The sequence below is a fragment of the Oryctolagus cuniculus genome, chromosome 19, assembly GCF_051225735.1.
Source record: "Oryctolagus cuniculus isolate XC-2025 breed Fujian yellow rabbit chromosome 19, ASM5122573v1, whole genome shotgun sequence".
NCBI lineage: Eukaryota > Metazoa > Chordata > Mammalia > Lagomorpha > Leporidae > Oryctolagus > Oryctolagus cuniculus.
Window position 1 is genome coordinate 33,970,450 of NC_142885.1, and position 25,463 is coordinate 33,995,912.

The 25,463-nt window shown below is 47.1% G+C and overlaps 2 protein-coding genes and 1 pseudogene across 3 annotated transcripts in view; 1 reads left to right on the plus strand and 2 right to left on the minus strand.

Annotated features, from left to right (window-relative positions):
- Nucleotides 1-783: 783 nt before the first annotated feature.
- Nucleotides 784-5,179, minus strand: CHCHD2 (coiled-coil-helix-coiled-coil-helix domain containing 2). The gene is made up of 4 exons (XM_002722282.6): nucleotides 5,084-5,179; nucleotides 2,967-3,216; nucleotides 2,058-2,208; nucleotides 784-1,029 (listed from the first exon to the last, which is right to left on the minus strand). Exons 1-4 carry the CDS (start codon nucleotides 5,131-5,133, stop codon nucleotides 1,019-1,021), a joined length of 462 nt encoding a protein of 153 aa, XP_002722328.1. The 5' UTR covers nucleotides 5,134-5,179; the 3' UTR covers nucleotides 784-1,018.
- Nucleotides 5,180-5,398: 219 nt separating this feature from the next.
- Nucleotides 5,399-25,463, plus strand: part of LOC108175751 (type 2 phosphatidylinositol 4,5-bisphosphate 4-phosphatase pseudogene) — a 79,400-nt pseudogene continuing 59,335 nt past the window's right edge. Inside the window, exon 1 of the transcript XR_016226127.1 lies at nucleotides 5,399-5,512. The product of XR_016226127.1 is annotated as a type 2 phosphatidylinositol 4,5-bisphosphate 4-phosphatase pseudogene (transcript). The remainder of the gene's footprint in view (nucleotides 5,513-25,463) is intronic.
- NUPR2 (nuclear protein 2, transcriptional regulator) lies at nucleotides 22,740-23,583 on the minus strand. Its single transcript, XM_008249657.5, has 2 exons — nucleotides 23,201-23,583; nucleotides 22,740-22,949 (listed from the first exon to the last, which is right to left on the minus strand). Exon 1 carries the CDS (start codon nucleotides 23,495-23,497, stop codon nucleotides 23,207-23,209), a length of 291 nt encoding a protein of 96 aa, XP_008247879.1. The 5' UTR covers nucleotides 23,498-23,583; the 3' UTR covers nucleotides 22,740-22,949; nucleotides 23,201-23,206.

Genomic DNA, 25,463 nt, shown 5'->3' on the forward strand with positions numbered 1-25,463 from the left:
AAGCATAAGAAAACACATCTGCAGAGGAACTGCCTCCCTTAAGAGAATGGCTTTTCCGTTCCGTGAATTCGATGTGCCAGGGGAACAGTGACACATCATATGATGGAGACCCAACACAGCAACAGGTCCCCTCCTACAACCCATCTGAGATCTTTTTGTTTGAAGTGAGGCTTTCTGCTACTGCTATTTACTGAACTCTATGGGGATCTCTTTTTAAATGAATGGCATTGGCTGGTGCCACAGCTCAATAGGCTAATCCTCCGCCTACGGCGCCAGCACCCCGGGTTCTAGTCCTGGTCAGGGCACTGGATTCTGTCCCGGTTGCCCCTCTTCCAGGCCAGCTCTCTGCTATGGCCCGGGGAGTGCAGTGGAGGAAGGCCCAAGTGCTTGGGCCCTGCACTTGCATGGGAGACCAGGAGGAAGCACCTGGCTCCTGGCTTCAGATCAGCGCAATGTGCCAGCCGTGGCAGCCACTGGAGGGTGAACCAATGGCAAAAGGAAGACCTTTCTCTCTGTCTCTCTCTCTCTCACTGTCCATTCTGCCTGTCAAAAAAAAAAAAAAAAAAAAAAAAAAGAATGGCATGATTTCTAGTGAGCTACTCCTTTAAAAAACTCCTCAGGGAGCTGTCAGATCTGAATGTGGATGCTAATTTAATATCCAGACTAGACTAGATGAACCTAAAAGAATGGTTGAGACAATAGTGTTTTCCTGCCAAATGTTATGTTTGGCATGCACATGTATATTACATTGAATTAATGACCTTATACGTAAGACACTACATCTTGGAAGAAAATCACTTTATTCTACTCATAAACAATAACATTACAACAGCTTGTTCAAGGAGACCAAACATCTGTCCAGCCCCAAATTCAGTATCATCTCAATGAATTTCCACTAAGGAAGCTCTTCACAGCAGATGACAGGCTGACCAGGCGGCTTTACACTACTGATTACATCTGTATGCTAAAGTAACTTGGTCATGAGATCCAATTTTCTGCTTCATCCTGAGCTTCTTGATTAGACTAACCCTGCAAAAAGAAAAGCTGAGTTAGAAGAGCACTGGAAGCACCACTTACCCCTACCAGCCCTCCAAACAGAACAGCAGGGAAGCAGCCCAGGGTTGCTGGTTTATGCCGTGGCCAACAAAACCTCTACGCTTGGCACAATGGAAAACAGTGAGTGCACGTGTGCTTCTAGGGAACAAGCACCAAGGCAGAAACAGCCATTTTGGTACTAGACATAGCTTCAAGAAAGACTTCTGATAAACTTGGACATGCAATCCCTTAATTCCATAGTTTGAACACCTAAAAGCTATCTTCCCAATTTCCCAACCTAAATCAAAGTGCAAGATCAAAGTAAACATCTTGGGTAGACAGGAGGAAATCACAAAAAAAAAAAAAAAAAAAAAAAAAAAAAAAAAAAAAAGAGCCAACAATCCAAAGAGCCTAAATCCCCAGTGTTCTACTGGGGACTTACCGAACTTTTCATCAGTGAGGCACAGATGCCCACTACTGATGAAAACGAAATGTCGTCTTATACTCATGGACTTAAGGGCAACAGACCACAAGATCTGACACACTGACTTGTAAGTGCTTGCTGAATAATGAAACTCAGAACATAACTGGTAAACTTCTGGACTAGTTCCTTATTAAGAGTTAAATTATGGGGCAGGCATGTGGTACAGTAGTTACGATGCTGCGTCCGCATCCTATGTCAGAGTGCCTGGCCTTATGTCACAACTTTCCTCCTGATTCCAGGTTCCTGCTAGTGCACACTGACAGGCAGAAGCGATGCTGGATCCCTGCCACCCACATGGGGATTGAGTTCGAACTCATGGCTTCAGCCTGGCTCAGCCCTAGCTATTGCGGGCATTTGAGGAGTGAGCCAGCAGACGGAAGATCTCTCCCTGTCTCCTTCAAATAAATAAGGATAATTTTTTTAAAGAAACATTACTTTCCTCTAACTTGTCAGTTTATTAAACACACCCTCCAACAGCCCCATCATGATCAGGACTATCACTGTGAACTGAGGAGACACAGGTTGGCAAAGCACGTACCGTTTGCAATTCTGCACTGTCTCAGGACTTCATTGAAACCCTCACAGAGCTTAACGTCACTCTGGTTCTGGGCACACTCCAGAAACTGCTTTATCTCGTAGGAGCAAGGGCCAAACTGCTGCTGCTGTGCTAACTGGGCTCCCTGGGGCTCCTGTGAAGGCAAAACATCCAACACTGTCAAGAAAGGAAATCGTACTGACACCCAGACACACAGCAGCAGCCATCACCTGGCTATCTGCCACATCATCTGGGAAAGCAGAACTAGACAGATGCAAATTAATACAAAAAACGCAAACCATTAAAAGTAGGAGGCAAGTGAACTTAAACTAAATTCCAGTGGCAATCAGTCAACAACTAAGACAAAAGTAAGGTGGAATGGTTATCTGGGCATCTCAAGATTAAACAGTTCAGCGAAGCTTCGTGGAGGAAAAATGGGACTACAATAGAAAGACGGATAGATGGTTTCCTGTACACCACAAGTACAGAATACAGACTTGTGCTCGTTAGAAGAGAAAGGCTACACATCTCAGAAAGAGGGGAAATGGCAACTATCACAGGAGACCACACAGAGCAACTGAAGAGATTTTTGATGTCTTAACTAAGATTGAGACTGGATCAGTAAGCACTGCCAAGATAAAATCACATTAAAGGGAAAAACGGTTGTTCTGCAGTGAGTCAGGCTGGACTGTCACAATTCGACTCCTTGGGAAGAAACACAATTTGTACAGTACGATTCGTTGGTGCTGTTGAAGCACTAACTGAACTGCCCGATGTGGCTTTTGAGAACCCACTTTCTATTAACAGCATTGTAGACTCTAAAACTAAAGATAGTTCTACACCCAAAGAACATAAAAACTAGATTTTCTCACAGATATTCCCACGGGAGGAAAATGCTGCCCCAAATCTTACCTGGTAAGTGATGTCGGGCCGCGAGGGCTCAGCACTGTTTCCTCCACTGAAGCCCCCAGTGATGGCGTGGCCCAGCGTGTGCCCAACAGCAGAGCCCACGGCCACGCCAGCTGCAGTGGTGGCCATCTGGGCCATCAGGCCTGGCTGTCGGGGTGCCGCGGCGGGCGAGCCCACTGCAGATGGTGGGGCTGCTGCTGGCGGCTGAGCTACTGGTGCTGGCCTCGGGGCGGCTCTCATCTGAGGAGCCCGGCTTGAAAGAACATAAATACATTAAGCTTCCGTTTCTACTGAGCTTTGGAAATTACAAAAACCAGAACAACACGATAAAAAACACACACCTTTGTATCAGAATAAATCTCAAGATTTTCATTTTAAATTCTTAATCCCAGATGCTTACTATATACATATACAAACACAATTTCATCTAATTTTTTGTTACAGTGGTAATTACCAAGTGTATTTTTTTCCTGCTGTTTTGCAATAATTTCCATATGCTCACATAACCCATTGTATTTTTTCAGGAACACAGTTATTCCAATTCTTCATTAAGAAATACAGAATATTAATACAGAACATAGAATATTAAGAGTTAGAGGGGCCAGTGTTGTGCAGGTTAAGCCTCCACAGTGAGGCCTGCATCCCACATGGGCTCCAGTTCAAGACCTGGCCGCTCCCCTTGGGACCTAGCTCCCTGCTCATGAGCCTGGGAAAGCAGAAGATGGCCCAAGTGCTTGGGTCCTCACACCCAGTGAGTGACCTGGAGGCACTGCCTTTCAAATAAATAAAACACACACACACACACACAGGCAACTACTATGCATGACGAGAACAGAACTTAACAAGAGACGAAAATCTGCGCTTTTACGGACCTTATACACGGAGATCAAATAGTAAAAATGTCGTACATTAAACGTTAAAGAACTTTCAAGAGCAGGAGTATGAAGAGGGATATTGCAATTTTAGGAAAATCAAGGAAGCTCCCACTAAGCTGGTAACATTTGAATTAAGACCTAACGATGGACACCTGGGTAAAGAATCTAGCTCGGGGGGGCTGGCACTATGGCAAGTAGGTAAAGCCACCGCCTGCAGTGCTGGCATCCTATATGGGCGCCGGTTCAAGTCCCGGCTGCTCCACTTCCTATCCAGCTCTCTGGCCTGGAAAAGCAGTAGAAGATGGCCCAAGTCCTTGGGCCCCTGCTCCCAGAGGAAGCTCCTGGCTTCGGATGGGCGCAGCTCCGGCTGTAGTGGCCAATCGGGGAGTGAGCCAGCGGATGGAAGACACCCCCCCTTCCCGCCTTTCCTTCTCTCTCGGTGTAACTCTGACTTTCCAATAAATAAATCTTAAAAAAAAAAAAAAAAAAAAAAGCTAACAATGGACACCTGGGTAAACAATCTAGTTCAGGTCTTTCACTTCAGAGATCCCAAAACCGGAGCCTAGTGAGGTAAGTGTGGAGCTACCGTACTCCCCATCTGCAGTACGTCTAGAACTTCCACTGGTTATGTCCAGCACTGCTTTTGAAAAACAAAAACAAAAACAAAAACAAAAACAAAAACAAAAAAACAGCTGGAAGGGCAAAGACAGCTCCCATCCCTCTTGCGGACTCTCCGACGCCGGCGACTCCCGGGGCTGGGTCGAGACCGAAGCCCGGAACCAAGAATTCAATTCAGGTCTTCCACGTGGGTGGCAGCACCCGGGTCCACCACGTCCGCGTCAGCAGGCAGGGGGCGTGAGGAGCCCGAGTCCCCCGGAGACCGGAAGCGGGCGTCCCCACCCCGCCCCCACTGCTTGGACACTGCCAATGCACCCCGCTTTCTGCGCCCGCCTGTGGACTATTCCTAGGGCGCCCTCCTCCGAATCGAGGCTACGTCCGGAGGCTGTGACCTGGCTTCCTAGCAAGTGGCAGCTGGCCACGGCTTTATGAAATGCGCCTCCCGGCCTTGGCATGAGCTCTGTCCCTTCCCCCACGCTCCCAGCACACAGTGTGAACACAATCCACCTCGGTCCGGCCGAGGCGGGCTCTCTGCGCCCCCCCTTCCCCCACCTCGGCGCCCCGGGGCCGACAGGATTCAGAGATCCGTGCTTCGACCGCCACCCCCAGGTCCCCAAACAGCCTCACCTGGCCGGAGGGGCCATGCGGGAGGTACGGCTGCGGCTTCCACGCGGCATCTTCACGGCCAAGCTACCCCGGCGTCTCCAAGGACGAAACTCTGGCAAGAGTTCAAGTACTTCGGCGAAGAAGAAGAGCGGAAGGTAAGAGGCGGGGCTTACCCCAGGGTTACACCAATCAGCGCTCGGGCAGGATCCTTTCGTTTGCTGACGCCTCGGCGGCCCCTGAAGGTCATTGGAAGAGCAGGGCTTCACGGCGGAGCCTCGTCGTGCGTAATTGACGTAATGAGCTCCGCGCCCGGGCGCTTTATATAACCGGAAGATCCTGTGGTGCCCTGCAAACTCTGTCCCCCGACCTTAGCATGAGTCAGAAGGGTTAGCAGTTTGCTTCCTCGGCCGAAGGCTGTCGCTACGTCCTGCAGACGTTTGTATTAACATGGTGAGTTTAGCCCAACCTGTGCGAGTCACGTTTCTGGCTTGACTGCTGGGGGACCTTGAGGAAGCTACATATTTGGACAAATATTTTTTTGAGTCACAATGTGGCTGGAGGAAAGAAAGTTTTAGGCAGGGCTTGACAGTGTTGAGTTGCTTTGAGATAGCATCCTACACTGTGATTTGACAAGATTTTACTGAATGGCTAGTGTAGGCATTCAGCCCGATGTGCTTCAGCCATCTTGGGTCTAATCACCGTGTATCTTGACCAGTAGGTAATAACCTTAGAGGTCACCCCAAGCCCTGTGATAGGTACACAAAGTCACATGATTAAACTGTGGCCCTCACTTGCTATTGTTTCCTAGAGTCCCTCTTATCTAATGTCTGGGATACCTTCTTATGAATGTTAATGTTTCTTGAAAAAGTGTAACGTGCATTCCAATTGGCTGTGAACCACCTTTCTCTGTAAAACTCCTCTTTTCCTGACTCATGGCATAGGGATCCACTGTCTCAGCTGCCCAAGACCACCTTCTGTCCATAAATCCCCCAATAAATTACATTCTTTGCAATCTTAGATTTGTGCTGTTTTGTTGGTCCTATGGCAACTTTTGCCTCTGGAGGTCTGTTACAGTACACTGGATGTTTCAGAAATAGCACCAAGTAAAACAAGATTCTAATGTTACACTGAATTAAATTTGGCCTAGATTAGCCTCTGTACATAACTGATTGGCCTAAAATAGCTTGTACTCTGAATTGATGTGTGTGAGGTAGCTAGGTGGACATTAGCCTATGTATATATAAGAGGGGCCAAAGGAAATGGGGCTATTAGGTCTGATAACACTGCTGTTAAGGTCCTTGGAGCAATTTTTGGGAATTCCACACCCACATAGCCCTCCACCCAGCGATTTCTCAGAAGAGGAAGGAAAGGAGAAGTGGAGTGGTGGTGAGGACCCATGTCCTTATACATAAAAACTACAACCTGAATATCGTCTGGGCTCTGAGTCCTTTGCTGGTATGCTGCCCTGGTCTGTCACGTGTGTTCTCTTCATTAAACTTTGCTACCTCACTTACTACTACTCTCTGTCTCACATCTGAAATTCTTGCGTGAAGACATGAACCTCTGAGCAATTGTTTCCAGTAACATAAGCTGATTATAACTTATGTAATCAAGAAACTGATTCTCACACAATTATAGCAGTCAAATTTCAGGCAATCACACAGCCAGTTGATCAGACCATGTCCAAACAAGGCAAATGCTGTTGGCTTCCATCAGGTTGTTTCTGTATGTCATATCCTTTTCTGGGCTATAAATATAACATACATGTTAGGGCGGGGCATTCAGAACTGTCTTCTGTCTGGAATGCTACCAGGTTCTAAACCTTTTTATTGCTCAAGCAAACTATTGCACTGTTCTCAGTTTTTGTTTTGAATGCTATATTTATGGAATTTAAATTTCAAAAAGGGGAGACACAGGGGCCGACACTGTGGTGTAGCAAGTTAACACCCTGGCCTGAAGTGCCGGCACCCCATATGGGCACCGGTTCAACACCTGGCTGCTCCACTTCTGATCTGGATGTTGCAGCCATTTGGGGAGTGAACCAGTGGATGGAAGACCTCTCTCTCTCTCTCTCTCTCTTCCTTCCTCTCTTCCTCTGCATCTCTGTAACTCTGCTTTTCAAATGAATACAGAAATCTGAGATGATCTTTGGATACTTTTTGACCTACCTGCACAGTTGCTGCTCCTGCAGTAGGGTCTGGGCCAGTCCAGGGTGGCTGGTGACAGTACCTCTGTGATTCAAAATCTGAAAGAACTTTGGAGAACATTCACTGCTTTTAGGATCTGGAAGCAGAAATTAGTCACAATAATAACTTGGTGATACTTTTCCTCCATGTCACCACCACTTAATTTAGGTAGGTATTTGTGTCTCCCCTTCTTTTTTTTTTTCTTTTTTAAGATTTATTTATTTATTTGAAAGTCAGAATTACACAGAGAGGAGAGGCAGAGAGAGGGGGGGGGGTCTTCCATCCACTGGTTCACTCTCCAGATGGCTGCAATGGCCAGAGCTGGGCCATTCTGAAGCCAGGAGCCAGGACCTTCCACTGGGTTTCCCATATGGGCACAGAGGCCCAAGCACTTGGGCCATCTTCCACTGCTTTTGCAGGCCATAGCAGAGAGCTGGATAGGAAGAGGAGCAGCCAGGACTAGAACTGGTGCCCATATGGGATGCTGGCACTGCAGGTGGAGGCTTAGCCTACTATACCACAGTGCCAGCCCTCACATCTGGGTTTTCAAAAAATATATTTATTTTACTTATTTGAAAGGAAAGGGACAGCGAAAGAGAGAGAGCTATTTCACTCCCCAAATGCCCACAACAGCCAGGGCTAGGTGAGGCCAAAGTCAGGAGCCTGTAATAATCCAGGTCTCTCACCTGGGGGGCAGGAACCCAAGTATGAGAGTCTTCCGTGGTACGCATTAGCAGGAAGCTGGAATTGAAATTGGAGCTGGGTCTTGAACCTAGACACTCTGATATTGGGTTGCAGGCATTCTCAGTGGCATCTTAACCACTGCACCAAATGTTTGCTCCTGATTTATTTTTTTGAAGATCATTTTAGCTGCTGTTACAGAATGGATGAGAAGCAGGGAAGGGCACAGAAACCTACTGAGAGCTATGCAGTAGGAAAGTAGTTTCAATTAGGCAGGCGAAGGTGGAGGAGCAGGACGTGGTGGGATTCTAGACATTTAGACCTGATGAGACTTGATGGTGGACTGAACGGGAGGAATGGCAGAGTAGGAGGTATGAAGGAGCCAACTCCTTGGCTTCTGATACAAAAGACTACATGGATAAAAATGCCATTTACTGGGAAGGAAAATAAGGATGGGGATAGTTGGGAGAGTAGGTTGGAAATAGAAAGTTCAGTTTAACAAGTATCACAGATGAGCAGGTGATCAGCACAGCAGTTGGGATGTCCACATCCCATCGTGGAACACCTGGGTCTGAGTCCCGACTCAGCTTCAGCATGCAGTTTCCTGCTAATGCACACCCTTGGTAGGCAGCAGGTTATGGCTCAAGCATTTGAGTCCCTGCCACCCACAAAGAAGGCTCAGATGGAGTTCCAGGTGGCTGGCTTTGTCCTGGCCCATCTCTGGCTCCTGTGAGCATTCTGGTAGATGAAAAATCAACCTCTCCCTTTCTCTACATTTCCAATAAAGTGAGAAAAAAAAATAAAGAATCAATATGCCAGGAAAACATTTAAATGAAAATGCCAGACAGGTAGCCAGAAATATAGGCATTGAGCTCAGACTTGAAACGGATTCAGCAGGCTCTGCTGGAGTCCCTGGCTTGTAGACTGACAGCGCCTCCTGCTCCGAGAGGGAAAGAAAGTGCTCCAGGGGAACACAGGGAGGAAGGAGAGTGCTGAGGACTGGACCCTAGGGATCTCAGAACTTCAGAGGCCAGAGAGATGGGAAGAATTAAAGAGATAAAGGAAAGTGAGTAGAAAGAGGAGGATGCTGCAAGGGGGGAGTGGTCTTCTACAGCCCATATTAGAGTGCTGAGGTTCGAGCTCTGCCTCTGCTCCTTTTTAAAGATTTAGTTTATTTATTTGAATAAGAGAGAGAGAGAGAGAGAGAGAGAGAGAGAGACCTTCCATTCACTGGTTCACTCTACAAATGGCTGTATTGGCCAGGGCTGGGCAAGGTAAAAAACAGGAGACTGGAATTCCAGCAGGGTCTCCCACATGGGTGGCAGGGGCCCAAACACTTGGGCTATCTTCCACTACTTTCCCATGCACATAAACAGGGAGCTGGATAGGAAGTGGAGCAGCTGGGACTCGAACCCACGCTCATTTGGGATGCTGATGTCACAGGCAGCAGCTTAATCTGCTGTGCCACAACACTGGCCCAGCCTCCTGCCTCTACTTCTGATCCAGCTTCCTACTAATGTGCACCCTGGGAAGCAGTGGCTGATGGTACAAGTAGTTGTGTCCTTACCACTCATGTGGGAAATCTGGAGTGAAATCCCAGCTCCTGGCTTCAGCCTGACCCAGCCCTGACTGTTGCAGGCATTTCAGTAATGAACCAGCACATGGGAGCTATCTCTCTGTCTCTTTGCCTTTCAAATAATTTTTAAGAAGAGTGACTTATTTTCTTAAGTTTGGAAGGTGCATGCATGAATATGGAGAGGCTTCTGAAGAGAGTGAATCCAAAGTCAGGAATATAGGGATCCATAGATGGAGCAAGTCCTAGAAAACTGAGGGATTAGTCTTTGGTAAGAGGGAGAAGAACCAGTTAGGTCTGTGGCAACACATCGACAAGGACTTCATCTCAACAAAACTCACTTCTCCCTAAAGAGAAAATGTGTGTGTGCTCCTGTGCTGACGCTGCAGCCTTTGCTTTAATACTAGGATCTCCAGCCAGGAGGAGCATGAACCTATTACCATAACATACAAGCTTATGTTGATTTAACTGCACTGTGCGGGCCTGTGCCCAGGCTTCACTCAGTGACAGGAAGTTCCCCTCTTACATATTCACCCCCCCCAAATAAAAGACCCCCATTTCCCCTGCCTGTGGAGTCACAGCTTTAACATGATTCCCCAGAGTCTCCTTATTTCTGCAAATAGATTACTCTTTGGGACAACATCTTCTGGTGCTTTTTTAGAACTCAGTAGGAAGCAAGCAGGCCCACGATGTTTGGGTGGGTAAGAGAGATTGGGAGTTGGAAGTTAGGCAAGATAGGACTCTGAAGAGGTGGTGTTTGGACAGAGTCCTTGAAGAGGTGGAGAAACCATGTGTTTATGGAGGGTAAGAGCACTCAGGAAGAGGGGGCAGCTACTGCAAAGGCCCCAAGAATCTGTGCTTTACAAACTCGATATGAAATGCTTTACACTTGATCTTAGCCAGAAGGCCGACAAGTGATGATATGAAATGCTTTAAACTAAGAAAAGTTGGCTTGTGGCACTTCATGAGGGGCTTCGTGGGAAAGGCTTTGTGGGTGGGGTGAGGTTTATGGAGGAAAGGAAGCAGAGGTGGAGCCTCCATTTCTGCTTGGATGTCAATCAGCAATTTTCCCTTTTCACCGGAAGTAGTGGAGTCTAAAATAGCCTTTTCATGTCCCAGCAACAGCAGAGTGTACCTGAGACCTAAGGGTAAATAATGCAGAAACTTTCTGTGAAAAAAGTTTATAGCAGAACTTTTTTTTTTTTTAGAAAACTTTTATTTAATAGATATAAATTTTGAAAGCGGTTTTCCCCCCATAAACACCCTCCCACCCACAAACCAGCCCACTTCCTACTCCCTCTCTCATCCCATTCTTTATTAAGTTTCATTTTTAATTAGCTTTATATACAGAAGATCAACTTAGTATATACTAAGTAAAGATTTCAACAGATTGCATCCACACAGACACACACAGTATAAAGCACTGTTTGATTACTAGTTTTACCATTAATTCTCATAGTGCAACACATTAAGGACAGAGATTCTACATGGGGAATAAGTGCACAGTGACCCCTGTTGTTGATTTAACAATTGACACACTTATTTATGACATCAGTAATCACTTGAGGCTCTTGTCATGAGTTGCCAAGGCTATGGAAGCCTCTTGAATTCACAAACTCCGACCTTATTTAGACAAGGTCATAATCAAAGTGGAAGTTCTCTCCTCCCTTCATAGTAAGGTACCTCTATAGCAGAACTTCTTCAAGGAGAGAATGTTTTACAAAGTTTGTATTTTTCTTTTGGATAATTCATCAGCAGAGGTGGTGAAAAGGACATATCCTGGCACAAGAGCTCAGAGTGAGCAAACATTTGGGCAATCTGAGACAGGAATTCTGATCAGAGACAAATTTTAATCAGACCTAGCTAAGTAATTCCAAAATTGAATATTAGATGTTTGTGCAAAGGTTTTTTGTTTGTTTGTTTGTTTGTTATAGTAAAAGATTAGAGGTAACCTAAATTCCCAAAAGTAACATGTCACTTAAAAGTATGGTTCTTACTGTGGGGGGAAAAAAAAAAACAAACCACAAACCTAAATGAAAGATCTCTGCGAGTGAGATCCCAGTGGAAAGAACAGGTCATCAAAGAAGGAGGTACCTTTCTCTGAAGGGAGGAGAGAACTTCTACTTTGACTATGACCTTGTCTAAATATGATGAGTCAGTGAACTCAAAAGGCCTCCATAGCCTTGGCAACTCATGACTGGAGCATAGGGTGATTACTGACACCATAAACAAGAGTGTCAATTTGTTAAGTCAACAAGAGTCACTGTGCACTTACTCCTCATGTAGGATCTCTGTCCTTAATGTGCTGTACATTGTGATTTAATGCTATAACTAGTACTCAAACCGTATTTTGCACTTTGTGCTTCTGTGTGGGTACAAACTGTTGAAAGCTTTACTTAATATATGCTAAATTGATCTTCTGTATAAAAAGATAATTGAAAATGAATCTTGATGTGAATGGAAGGGGAGAGGGGAGGGTTGCGGGTGGGAGGGAAGTTATGTGGGGGAAAAAGCCAATGTAATCCGTAAGCTGTACTTTGGAAATTTATATTCATTAAATAAAAGTTAAAAAAAGTTATGGTATCTTGACATAACAGACACTGTAAAAGGTGGAGGAAGCTTCTCTATATGTTGATGTGACGTGATTTCCACAAGAAACTACGAAGAGGAATAAAAAAGCAGAGGCTGGGGATAGAGTGTAGTGTGCTTTTATTTGTGTAAATGGGAGAGAAAAGACCATATTCTATATGTCTAAACTATTTGAAGTTGATAACATTCGTTGTTTTTAGACACAGGGACTGGATGTCTGTGGTAGGGGCAGTTAAGTTTATAAAATTTTATATATTTTGAATTTTGAAATAGGTAACATATTAGTGCCATCAAAAATTAATAACAGGTAAAAAAATTGAAAATAATACCAGAATTCTGCCACATATAATTTATTTTATAGGGATAGATGGGCTGAAGTTCACTTTTTAAGTGATTATTTGAAAGGCAGAGAGAGAAGGAGAAAAAGAGAAGGAGAAAAAGATCTTCTACCTGCTGGTTCACTTCACAAATGGTAACCCTAAAGAAGTTGGGGCCAGGCTGAAGCCAAGAGCCAGAAACTCCACCCTGGTCTTCCACATGCGTAGTAGGGCCCAAGTACTTAGGCCATCATCCAGTTTCCCAGGAAGCTAGGTTAGAAGTAGAGCAACCAGGACTCAACCTGATACTCTATAGACTATGAGATACAGGTGTTGTAAGCTGTGGTTTAACCCACTGTGCCACAACACTGGTCCATGAGTTTCACTCTTTGGTAAAATGGATATAACAACTTCTCATTCCGTAGTTGTTTCAGTCTTCTTTTTTTAAGATTTATTTTTATTTATTTGAAATGCAGAGTTAGAGAGAGAGGTAGACAAAAGAGAGTGGTCTTCCATCTGTTGGTTCATTCCCCCAAATAGCCACAATGACCGGGGTTGGGGCAGGCTGGAGCCAGGAGCCAGGAGCTCCAGAGTCTCCCATGTGGGTGCAGGGTCCCAAACACTTGGGCCATGTTCTGCTGCTTTCCAGACACGGTAGCAGGAAGCTGGACCAGAAGTGGAGCAGCCAGGACTTGAACCAGCGCATATATGGCTTGCCAGCACTGCAGGCAGCTGCTTGACCCACTACCCCATAGCACCGGCCCCATCTCAGTCAAAATTTAAACCAATAGTTCTTTTCAGAAAGTATTTGAAAAGCAGAGCAACAGTGAGTGAGTATGTCTGTGCGTGTGTGTATGTGTGTGAGAGAGAGCGAGTGAGCGAGCAAGAGGGCACAGTATCTTCCATTTGTTGGTTTACCTCCCAAATGTCCACAATATCCAAGGCTGGGACAAGCTGAAGCCAGGAACACAGAACTCTGGGTCTCTCACAGCTTTTTTTTTTTTTTTTTTTTAAAGATTTATTTAATTTTATTTGAAAGACAGAGTTACAAAGAGAGGTAGAGACAGAGAGAGAGGTCTTCCATCCACTCCACTGGTTCACTCCCCAGATGGCCGCAATGGCCGGAGCTGTGCCGATCTGAAGCCAGGAGCCAGGAGCTTCTTCCAGGTTTCCCACGCGGGTGCAGGGGCCCAAGGATTTGGGCCATGTTCTACTGCTTTCCCAGGCCATAGCAGAGAGCTGGATCAGAAGAGGAGCAGCTGGGACTAGAACCGGTGCCCATATGGGATGCCGGCGCTTAAGGCCAGGGCTTTAACCTGCTGTGCCACAGCGCCGGCCCCTCTCACAACTTTTAAATCATGAATAATTTTTTACATCCTTTCCATGTGTTACGAAAAGTTGTTTCTGTACCTAAATAAGCTCACACTTTTAATTCCATTTTCCTACAACCTTCTTGAAATACCCTCGTTCTTACAGTAGCTTAAAATACGCCATACATTATTTGATACTCTCTTCAGAAGTTGGTGCCTAATTCCTACCCTCTTGAGTGTGGGCTGGATTTAGTGACTCACCTCTGACAGGAAAAAGCAAAAGTGACCTTCTGCAGTTTTGGAAACTAGATCCTAGACGGTACGGTGGCGTAACTCCTTGCTCACTCACTTGGATCCCTCTCTCTGTGGAAAGCAAGCTGTCCCATGAGGACATCCAAGCACGTTGTGAAGCTGCCCGTGTCACAGGGAACAGAGCCTCCTGTCAGCAGTCACATCTCGGAACCAGCACTGAGATGATGCAGGCTCAGCTGACACCCCGATTGCAACCTCATGAGCCACCCTGAACCAGAACCTTCCAGTCATGCCATTCCCGAACTCCTGAGCCACAGAAACTAAGCTAAGCACAGTTTCACAGACAGGCCACATACATGACGGTGGTCCCACAAACTGGTGTCACTTAGTGACCTGGTAGCCATGGTAGTTTGTGCGCGTATGCTCTGTGATGTTTGCACAGTTACTAAATCACCCAACAATGCGCTGCTCAGAATGTAGCCCCATCATTAAGTGGTACGTGACTGTATTTTTTTTAATGTGGAATGCTTCATGAATCTGTTTGTTATCCTTGCACTGAGGCCATTTGTGTCATTCCGGCGCAGTCTTATCTATGGTGTGATCCACACCCCGGACACCATCCTAGGCTCTAGCCCCCACCGCCATGGCTGGAAGCCAGGTGACCCCATGGCCCAACCACTGGTGTCAGCTCCACTCCTACCCTAATAGGATTCGCTGCTCCTACTTTTCTGCCCGCCCCTCCCCCCAGCAAAGGTTTAAGAAGACCTGTTCCTGAACTCGTGGCTCTCTCAATCTCTCTCTCTCTCTCACGTTCTCCTTCTCCCTCTCTCCTTCTTTGACCCTTCCCTCCAGTCTGTCCGGTTTCCCCCAATAAACCCTTCCCTTAAAAAAATTTTTTTGTATATATATATATATATATATATATATATATATATATATATATTTGTGTCATTCCAAGTTTAGTAGATGTGCTGCTGAAGTGAACACACTGGATTAAAGCTAGTAGGTTTGGGGTAATTTATTAGATACAAATAGATAAGTAGCACAGACATTTTCCACAGTGACCATGTTTAAATTTTTAAAATTTCATTTGTTAAAAACATTTTATTTTCATTGTATTACAGAGAGAGAGAGAATATATGAATATCTTCCATATGCTGGTTCATTCCCCAATTGCCTATAACACCCAAGGTTGGATCAGGCCAAAACAAGAAACTCCATCCAGGTCTCCCTTGTGGGTGGCAGGGACCCAAGTATTTGAGCTGTTACCTACTGCCTCTGAGGGTGTGCATTAGCAGGAAGCTGGATCAGAAGTGGAATAGCTGGGACTCGAACCCAGGTACTCTGAGAGCCATCCCAAGCAGTGACTTAACCATTATATCCCATGCCTGAACCTCATTTTTTATTTGAAAGACAGAGGGAGGGGGAGGTAGAGAGAGGGAGTAAGAGAGTAAGAGAGGGGGAGGGAGGGAAAGAGAGAGAAGTGGTGGAGGGATAGAGGGAATCAGAATCTTCACTTGCTGCTTCTCCACCCAAATGCGTGCAACAGCCAGGGCTGGGCCAGGCCGAAGCCAGGAGCCCAGAACCCAATCCATGTGTCACCCGTGAGTGGCAGGAACCCAGGCTCTTGAGTCATCTGCTTCCTCCCGGAGTGCCCAGTAGCAGGAAGCTGGATCATGAGCAAAACTGAGACTCAAACACCAGGCACTTCTTTTAGGACTTTATAATTTTTTTTTTTTAAAAAAGATTTACTTATTTATTTGCAGGGCAGAGTTACAGAGAGAGAGGGAGAGACAGAGAGATCTTCCATCCACTGGTTCACTCCTCAAATGGCTGCAACAGCCGGGGCTGCACCAGATGGAAGCCAGGAGCCAGGAGCTTCCTCCAGGTCTCCTATGTAGGTGCAGGTACCGCTGATGCAGAATGTGAGTGTCCCAAGGTGCAGCTTAACTGCTGTGCCTGACCCAACCATATTTTAAAGTTAATGACCAATTTCTAGCATGTAAAATTTATAAAGCCTCGTAAGCAGAACATCTTACAGGATGCTGCTTTAATATGGCTAACAGCTGCCCGTGTGTGCTGTACTTTCCAGCAGGAGTTGTGGAGAAACTGAAATTTCTAAGAAATTATGGTCCTTAGACTCAAAATGTTTTTCTTCAGATAACTTGAATACAATGTCTTGCACATCTGAGAGGAAAAAAAAGTTACGTCTAACTGTTGACCTAAAAGTACTAGGACTGGACTGGTGTTTAGCCTGGGATTTAAGAAGCCTGCGTCTTAAGAGTACTCAGGTTCCATTCCTGGCTCTGGCTCCCACCCCCAGGTTCCCTCTAATGCGGACTTTGGGAGGCAGTGGTGTTAGCTCAGGTTGGTTGTGTCCCTGCCAACCACAAGGGAGACCTGGATTGAACTGCTGGTTCTGAGCAGACATTTGGGGAGTGAACCAGCAGACGGGAGTACTCTCCATGTGTCTGCCTCTCAAGGAGATTAATAGCTTTTAAAAATATCTGGGGAGTGAACCAGCGGATACAAGACCTTTCTGTCTCTACCTCTCTCTGTAACTCTTGTCTTTCAAATAAATAAAATAAATCTTAAAAAAAAATAATACAAGTACTGGAGCAGGCACTGTGGCGTAGTAGGCTAAGCCTCTGCCTGGAACACCGGCATCCTATATGGGCACCAGTTTCTGTCCTGGCTGCTGCTCTTCTGAGACAGCTTTCTGCCCATGGCCTGGGAAAGAAGTGGAAGATGGCCCAAGTGCTTGGCCCCTGCACCCACTTATGAGACCTGGAAGAAGCTTCTGGCTTTGGATTGGCCCAGCTCTGGCTGTTGTGGCCATTTGGGGAGTGAACCAGTGAATGAAAGACCTTTCTCTGTCTCTCCCTCTCTCTGTAGCTCTACCTCTCAAATAAATAAATAAAAAACAAAAATACAAGTACTAATTATTGTATGGACAAATGATTAAGTGACATTTACAGGATTCCAAGTGATTGTACAGTCAATATGAAGGCCTTGAAAGAAGGTAGCACTTAAATATACACAAATTCCAGAAGTGATAAAATTATAAAGGGGAAGAGGCAGCATTGTGGTGCAGTGAGTTAAGCCACTGCCTACAACAGCATCCCATATCAGAGTGCCAGTTTGAATCCTGGCTGTTCCACCTCTGATCCACCTCCCTGCTAATGAACCTGGGAAGGCAGAAGATGACCCAAGTACATGGGCCCCTGCCCCTCCTGTGGGAGACCCGGATGGTGTTCCTGGTTCCTGGCTTCAGCCTGGCCTACTATGAGCTACTGCAGCTATCTGGGGAGTGAACCAGAGATGGAAGCGCTCTCTGTCTTTCACTCTCTCTCTCCCCCCCTCTGCCTTTCAAATGAAATAAATTTTCTTTTAAAAATTGTAAAGGGGGGCTGGCGCCGCGGCTCCCTAGGCTAATCCTCCGCCTTACGGCGCCAGCACACTGAGTTCTAGTCCCGGTCGGGGCACCGGATTCTGTCCCAGTTGCCCCTCTTCCAGCCCAGCTCTCTGCTGTGGCCAGGGAGTGTGGTGGAGGATGGCCCAAGTCCTTGGGCCCTGCACCCCATGGGAGACCAGGAGAAGTACCTGGCTCCTGCCATCAGATCAGCGCGGTGTGCCGGCCACAGCGCACCGGGCACTGGAGGGTGAACCAATGGCAAAAGGAAGACCTTTCTCTCTGTCTCTCTCTCTCACTGTCTACTCTGTCTGTCAAAGAAAACAAAACAAAACAAAACAAAACAAAACAAAAAAAAACAAAAAAACAAACACCACTAAAAATTGTAAAGGGGAAAGGGTTGAGTAGGACAGGACAGATGTAAATGAAGAAGTAGAAATTGAATATGGCAGGTTTAGGGGACAGAAAACTTAGGCCAAGAATCACTGTGTTTTTCTAAGTTGTGGTAAACAAAAGAAAATCCAATAGATGATTTTCAGGACAATATAAAGAATGTAGGCTTTTTATGCTACAGCTAGAAAAGCCATTGAAGGTTTTTATATGATTAAAATGGTCTTCAGAAAGATTAATGTGGACATGGCATTTGAGATGTTGCAGAGGGAAACTAGGAGTAAGGATGAAAAACGTGAAGGCTAAGACGGCAGCATCAGGAATACTATTATGAATTCTTTAGTGTCTACTACGCTTCAGACACTAAGAGCTCTACATGCATTATTCCATTTATACCTCTCAAGAACACTTTAAATAGGCCGGCGCCGTGGCTCACTAGGCCTGCAGCGCTGGCACCCCGGGTTCTAGTCCCAGTTGGGGCACTGGTTCTGTCCCGGTTGCTCCTCTTCCAGTCCAGCTCTCTGCTGTGGCCCGGGAGTGCAGTGGAGGATGGCCTAAGTGCTTGGGCCCTGCACCCACGTGGGACACCAGGAGGAAGCACCGGGCTCCTGGCTTCAGATTGGCGCAGCACACCAGCTGTAGCAGCCATTTTGGGGGTGAACCAACGGAAGGAAGACCTTTCTCTCTGTCTCTGTCTCTGACTGTCTAACTCTGCCTGTTAAAAAAAAAAAAAAAAAAACTTGAAATAAGTACTAGGTAGACGTAAGGGTAAAATACTTAGTAGAATTAAGCAACTTGCCCAAATCTATATGATGTTCTTAAAAAAAAAAAAACCTCTTATTTTGGGGGCTGGCACTGTGGCGCAGAGGGTTAAAGCCCCAGCCTGCAGTGCCAGCATCCCATATGGGCACTGGTTAAAGTCCTGGCTGCTCCACTTTCAATCTAGGCCTCTGCTGTGGCCTGGGAAAGCAGTAGAACATGGCCCAAGTCCTTGGGCCTCTGTACTGGTGTGGAAGACCCGGAGGAAGCTCCTGGTTCCTGGCTTTCAGATCAGCTTAGCTTTGGCTGTTGTGGTCATCTGGGGGGTGAACCAGCGGATGGAAGACTCTCTCTCTCTCTCTCTGGCTCTACCTCTCTGTAACTCTCTTTCAAATAAATAAAAGTAAAAATAAAAATAAATAAAAGCTCTTATTTGAAAGACACTTTCTAAATGCCCACAACAGCCAGACTTTGTGACTACAGAAGCAGCATGAGAGGAATGGTGTTCTAGAAATTAAAAAATAGTTACCATTTAGGGGTGGGCATTATTGCACCGCAGGTAAAGCTGAAGCTTGGGACACTTGCATCCCAATAACAGAGCACCGATTCAAGTTCTGGCTACTCTGCTTCTGATCTAGCTCTCAAATGTGCCTGGAAAGCACCAGATGGTGGCTCAAGTGTTTGACTCTGCCATCCACGTGGGAGACCCAGATGGAGTTCTTGGCTCCTGGCTTTAGCCTAGCGGAGTCCTGCTGTGGTATCTGGGAGTGAATCAGTGGGTGGAAGATCTCTTTCTTTCCCCCCCCTCTGTCACTCTGTCTTTAAGATATAAAAATAGGGGCTGGCGCTGTGGCACAGTGGGTTAAAGCCCCAGCCTGCAGTGCTGGCATCCCATATGGGTGCCGGTTTGTGTCCCGGATGCTCTTCTTCCAATCCAGCTTTCTGCTGTGGCCTGGGAAAGCAGTAGGAGATGGCCCAACACCTTGGGCCCCTGCACCTGCGTGGGAGACCTGGAGGAAGCTCCTGGCTCCTGGCTTTGGATCAGCTCAGCTCTGGCCATTGTGATCATTTGGGGAGTGAACCAGTGGAATGGAAGACCTCTCTCTTTCTCTCTCTGGCTCTACTTCTCTCTGTAACTCCTCTTTCAAAATAAATAAAAAGTAATTCTTTTAAAAAAGATATAAAAATAAATAAATCTAAAAAAAATAGCTGGGCTAGCACTGTGGTGCAATAGGTTACTCCTCAGCCTGTGGCGCCGGCATCCCATATGGGCGTCAGTTCTAGTCCCAGCTGCTCCTCTAACGATCCAGCTCTCTGCTGTGGCCTGGGAAAGCAGTAGAGGCTGACCCAAGTGCTTGAGCCCCTGCACCTGTGTGGGAGACCCAGAGGAAGATCCTGGCTCCTGGCTTCGGATCAGCACAGCTCCGGCTGTTGCGGCCATTTGGGGAATGAAGCAGCAGATGGAAGACCTCTCTGTCTTTTTCTCTCTGTATCCCTGCCTTTCAAATAACAAAATCTAAAAAAAAAAAAAAAAAAAAAAAAAAAAAAAAAAAAAAAGCTACCACTCATGGAGCACCTATCACACATCAGGCCTTTAATTGTATTAGATGCTTGATCTTGATCTATTTTCTCTATAATCCTCACCCTTTATGGAGACTCAGATGTAGTGGAACTTGAAATTAGTTACCAGAGAAATGTGTTGGATGCTTGAGCAGTGAACAAACCAAGCACTCAACTACAGTTGCTCCCTATGGTAGAATACCTTTCTCTCCTAGAAGAGAGCTCACTGGTGAGTACAGTGCTGACAGACTGGAGAGGAAGCCAGCCAGCCATGTTCAGCATCATTTTAGAACTATAACTCAATTCTTATTATTTTATTTTTAAAGATTTATTTATTTCAAAGGCAGAATTACAGAGAGAGAGAGAGAGAGAGAGAGAGAGAGAAAGTCATCCATCCACTGGTTCATTTCCCAAGCAGCTGCAACGACCCAGGCTGGGCCAGGCTGATGTCAGGAGCCACAATTTTCTTCCAGGGCTCCCACATTGGTGCAGGGGCCCAAGGACTTGGGCCATCCTCTGATGCTTTCCCAGGTGCATCAGCAGGGAGCTGGATGGGAAGAGCAGCCAGGACTGTGGTGCCCATGTGGGATACCAGTGCTGCAGGTGGCGGCCTAACCCACTGTACCACAATGCAGCCCCTCAACTCTTATCTTGAACATGGAGTTTGTAGGTGGTCCAAAAACACTAACAGTTGAGGGAAACTGATGGAGGAGTAAATGTTTTTTGAATATCTGCTGATCTGGGGCACTAAGAACACATTCCTCTTAAGTGTTGGGAAAAATTAAAAAAATTTGGAGGGGCCAGCATGTGGCACAGCAGGTTAAGGTTCTGCCTGCAATGCCAGCATCCCATATAAGTGCTGCTTCTAGTCCAGGCTGCTCCACTTCTGATCCAGCTCCCTGCTACATGTGCCTGGGAAAGTAGTGGAAGATGGCTGAAGTAACTGGGCCCTGCCACCCATGTGGGAGTTCCAGATGAAGTTCCTGGCTCCTGGCCCAGCCCTGGCCATTGCGGCCATTTGGGGAGTGAACCAGCAGATGCAAGATCAATCTCTCTGTCTCACCTCTCTCTAACTCTCCCTCCCTATCAAATAAGTAAATATATCTTTTTTATTTAAAGTGCTCTTCAAAAGAGTAACATCATTACTTTATCAATTAGATTGATATAAAATGAAGCTCCTGTAAAATTCTCTATTTTCAAAAAAGTTGTTAAAATATAGTGTGGTGGGGCTGGTGCCATGACGCAGTAGGTTAATCCTCCGCCTGCAGTGCTGGCATCCCATATGGGCACCAGTTCTAGTCCTGGTTGCTCCACTTCCAATCCAGCTCTCTGCTGACCTGGGAAAGCCGTGGAAGAAGGCCCAAGTCCTTGTGCATCTACACCCGCATGGGAGACCCAGAGGAAGCTCCTGGCTTCGGATTGGCGCAGCTATGGCTGTTGTGGCCATCTGGGAAGTCTCTCCCTCCCACTGTCTGTAACTCTACCTCTCAAATAAAATAAATAAAATCTTTAAAAAATTTAAAAAAAAAAATAAAATGTAAGTGGTTTGCACAGAACATGTCCCCACAGGAAACTTGTGGATAAAACTTAAGTACAAAGTAGCTTTTTTTTTTTTTTTTTGGCCAGGCAGAGTTAGACAGTGAGAGAGAGAGAGACAGAGAGTTATAGACAGTGAGAGACAGACAGAAAGGTCTTCCTTCCATTGGTTCACTCCCCTAATGGCCACCACGGCCGGCGTTGCACTGATCCGAAGCCAGGAGCCAGGTGCTTCCTCCTGGTGTCCCATGTGGGTGCAGGGCCCAAGCACTTGGGCCATCCTCCACTGCACTCCCGGGCCACAGCAGAGAGCTGGACTGGAAGAGGAGCAGCCCGGACTAGTACCTGGCACCCCAACCAGAACTAGAACCTGGGGTGCCGGCACCACAGGCGGAGGACCAGCCAAGTGAGCCACAGCGCCGGCCCAAAATAGATTTTTTAAAAGATGTATTTATATGAAAAACCCAGTGACAGAGAGGGAGAAACAGGCAAGAAAGGGGTGAGATGCGGCTCACTAGGCTAAAGCTAAGAAGCCAGGAACTTCATCCCGGTCTCCCACAGTCTCCCATGTGGGTGGCAGAGCCCAAGTACTTACTGCATCAGCTGCTGCTTCCCAGGACTGCGTTAGCAGCACGGTGGATCAGAAGCAGAGCAGCAGGCACTCCAACCAGCTAAGTGCCCCAAGCACCAGCTTCGGCACAAGCCCCTAGGTATGCGATACTTACCTCTGTGGTAAAAAAAAAATGTATAACAGAGCAACGCCCAAGAACCCAGGTCAGATCTCCTGGTCTATTACCTGTGTGATCTCTGGAAAATTCTTGGGACTCTGTGTGCCTTAGAATCCCTCCTCTACAGTGGGGACAGAGGCATCTACCTCAAAGGGTTGCAGGATGAGTGCCGCAGAGGACCTAGCAACTGTCCAATATACACTACTATAACATCACACCTTCGAATAGTCTGTAAGACCTGGGCAGAAGTCCTCAATAAATCCCTACTGTTCCTCTCCCCCATTCTTCTCTGTGCTCTCTACGCCTAAGAAGCCAAGTATCTGTGGCCTTGAAATGAGTTAACATAGTAACTGGTGGGCGGAAAAAAGCCAGGAAGAGTTAAAATGCCATTCTTGCTGTTCCCTTTTAATTAGAAAATCCTAAAAAGGCATACGCCCTTGGCTGTTACCTAACAATCAACTAGTAAGAGAAAGACAGTGAAGCAGTAAACTTAAACTTGAAGAGTTCTATCCACCAGCATGGATTCTTTCCCCCTTAGGACCTCGGCTACAGTTGGAGTCGGAGAAAATACTCTGCACAGGTCCTTCGGCTATCCTGCAGAAAATGAGACAAAAACCAAAAATCAGTTATTCAATTTTAGTTCCAGCACGAGCACTGGAGGTTTAAAAAAAAAAAAAAGTTCTCTGTTATATTTTTTAAAAAAGACATTTTGGGCGCTTTCTGGGCCCGTCGGAATTCCACCCAGCCACAAAGCTCCGCACAAAGGCAGCATCTGTACGGCTGCACCTGCAGGGGTGCAGGGGGTGCGGGCTACGACCCGGCGGGGCTCCCGGGCCCGCACGCACCGGCGCTCAGGCCTGGCGAGTGCGCGGCCGAGGCTTCAGCTGCCGCTGGCGCCGCTTGCGCTGCCCATTGAGGAGCTTCTGGGTGATCTTGCGCTCGTGGCCGGCCGGCAGCAGCCGGTTGCTGCGCAGCTGCTGCTCTCGCCGCGTCCGGCCCTTGCTGCGTCCAGCCCCACGGGCCGGGAAATCGCGCAGGTAGTAGTAGTCGAGGCAGTCGTAAGGCTCCTCCTCGTAGCTGGCCGGCGGCTGCCGGGCCCGAGCCTGGGCTCGGAGAAGTGCCGGCTCGGTGCCCAGAGCCATCCTGCCCGGCAGCCTGGCAGCCCCACGCGCCCGCGCGGTCCCGGAAGCCGGGAAGCTCCGCCCCTCGCTCCGATTGGATGCACTGAAGGGGCGGGGCCACGGCTGACGTCACAGAGCGCTGGCCCAGCCTCCCGCGACCCGGAGCGGCGACTCCTGAACTCTGGCCAGGAGCTGTTCAGAGGAGGCCGGAAGGGGGCCATTGACAAACCCCGACTCCGCATTCTACTTATGTCCGTCCAAAATGGAAAACTATCGGAGTATCCGACAGGGAGGGATTCCTTAGTGAAAAGAAGGTGCTGTGTTTTCCTGCGGAGAAGTTGTAGCCGCCAACAAACATTGTTAGGCTATTTCCTGACGTGAGCAAGTGCTCCACAGTGATGTCAAGTCAACGTAATGATGTGTTTTTACAATCTATGTCCATGAAAGATTGAGAGCAAAGTTGTCAAACGCTACAAGAACCTGCGGTTGGCAGGGCCCGTGTGTCATTTTATATTTGCTCCTTCCCCCCTTAACACTGGATAGGAAGAGGAGCAGCCGGGACTAGAACCGGTGCCCTATGGGATGCCGGCGCGTCAGGCTAGGGCTTTAACCCGCTGCGCCGTAGCGTTGGCTCCAGGAATACGGTTTTCAGAGAGCAGTTTGAGATGGAAGACGCTGTCTGTGAGCGCCGCCCCGCTGCCGTGGTCCCGGAGCCCCGAGATGCCGAGTCTAAGTAATTCAGGCCGACGCGGGGGCAGGTGTGCTCCAGGGGGTCCGCAGAGGCGGAGCAATCCGGCCCGGTGACCCGAGCTCCAGACCGTCCCAGATCCGCCGGGCTGAGCCGCTGCAGCCCCAGGCTCCGCCAGGACTCCCAGGTCTCATTACCTAATTACCGCCCTGTGCGCGGCTCGCGGCTCTCGGGGGCGGTTGTGAAGCAGGCCTTGCTGCGGTCTGCTTTGACCAGCGCACAGAATGCGCGACCCACAAAAACCGCAGCTACTCCTTTGGGAATTTCCGTTCTTAGATTGAAAATCATGCTCCCTCCCCCCCTTAAGAACAAAAAGGAAACGAAAACATCTCAACTTAAAATTTTTCTTTGTCTTAACTATTTTCTCTTGCTGGGTTTCCATCTGTGACTGGGTTGGGACCTGAGTTATTTCTTGCGCACTCCGGGGTCGGATTCCTTGGAGGCGTGGCCTACATACCTCGCTGCCAGGGCAATTTTGTGGTTCCTTAAATGAAGGAGTCCCAGGGGAGTGTTTTTAATAAAACGCAGAAAGGGTTTTCGCTTCCATCCAGGTAGATCCATTAAATCTGTGTTGCCGAGAAAGAGAAATATTTGTTCTCCGTATCTTTCTCCTATACATGATCTCTTTCTTAAAAAAAAAAAACAAAACAAAAAAAAAAAAACTCTTAAAATTTGTTATGAAAATATTCAGGCATTCTCAAAATTGAAGAGAATAGAATAAGGAACTCTCATTTTCCATCACAAAGATTCAACAAGTACCAAGATCACAACACATTTGCTTTATTTCTTCTGCTGCATTATTTTTTTAAACGTACATTGTTACTATAAATTTATTTTTAAAGATTTGTTTATTTAATTGAAAGGCAGAGAGAGAGGTCTTCCATCTGCTGGTTCACTTCCAGATGGCTGCAATGGCCAGAGCTGCCCCAATCCCAAGCCAGGAGCCAGGAGACTCTTCTGGGTCTCCCACGTGGGTGCAGGGGCCCAAGCACTTGGGCCATCTTCCACTGCTTTCCCAGGCCATAGCAGAGAGCTGGATGGGAAGTGGAGCAGTCAGGACTCAAACCGGCGCCCACAGGGGATTCTGGCACTGCAGGTGGCAACTTCACCCACTGCAACACCACCAGCCCCTGCTGCATCATTTTACCCTGCAGTTATTGTGTCATTTCACCCCTTATGTGCCAGTATCCAAATCTACAGAAAAGTATGCCTGTTTCTTATATGACCATAATATCATTT

Excerpts from the sequence above, each read along its gene's own strand:
- NUPR2 (XM_008249657.5), bottom strand. The coding sequence starts at position 23,497 with ATGGCTCTGGGCACCGAGCCGGCACTTCTCCGAGCCCAGGCTCGGGCC.
- CHCHD2 (XM_002722282.6), bottom strand. The coding sequence starts at position 5,133 with ATGCCGCGTGGAAGCCGCAGCCGTACCTCCCGCATGGCCCCTCCGGCC. Across the intron at positions 3,217-5,083 it reads CGCATGGCCCCTCCGGCCAG|CCGGGCTCCTCAGATGAGAG; the intron begins GTGAGGCTGTTT and ends TGTTCTTTCAAG. Across the intron at positions 2,209-2,966 it reads GGCCCGACATCACTTACCAG|GAGCCCCAGGGAGCCCAGTT; the intron begins GTAAGATTTGGG and ends TTGCCTTCACAG.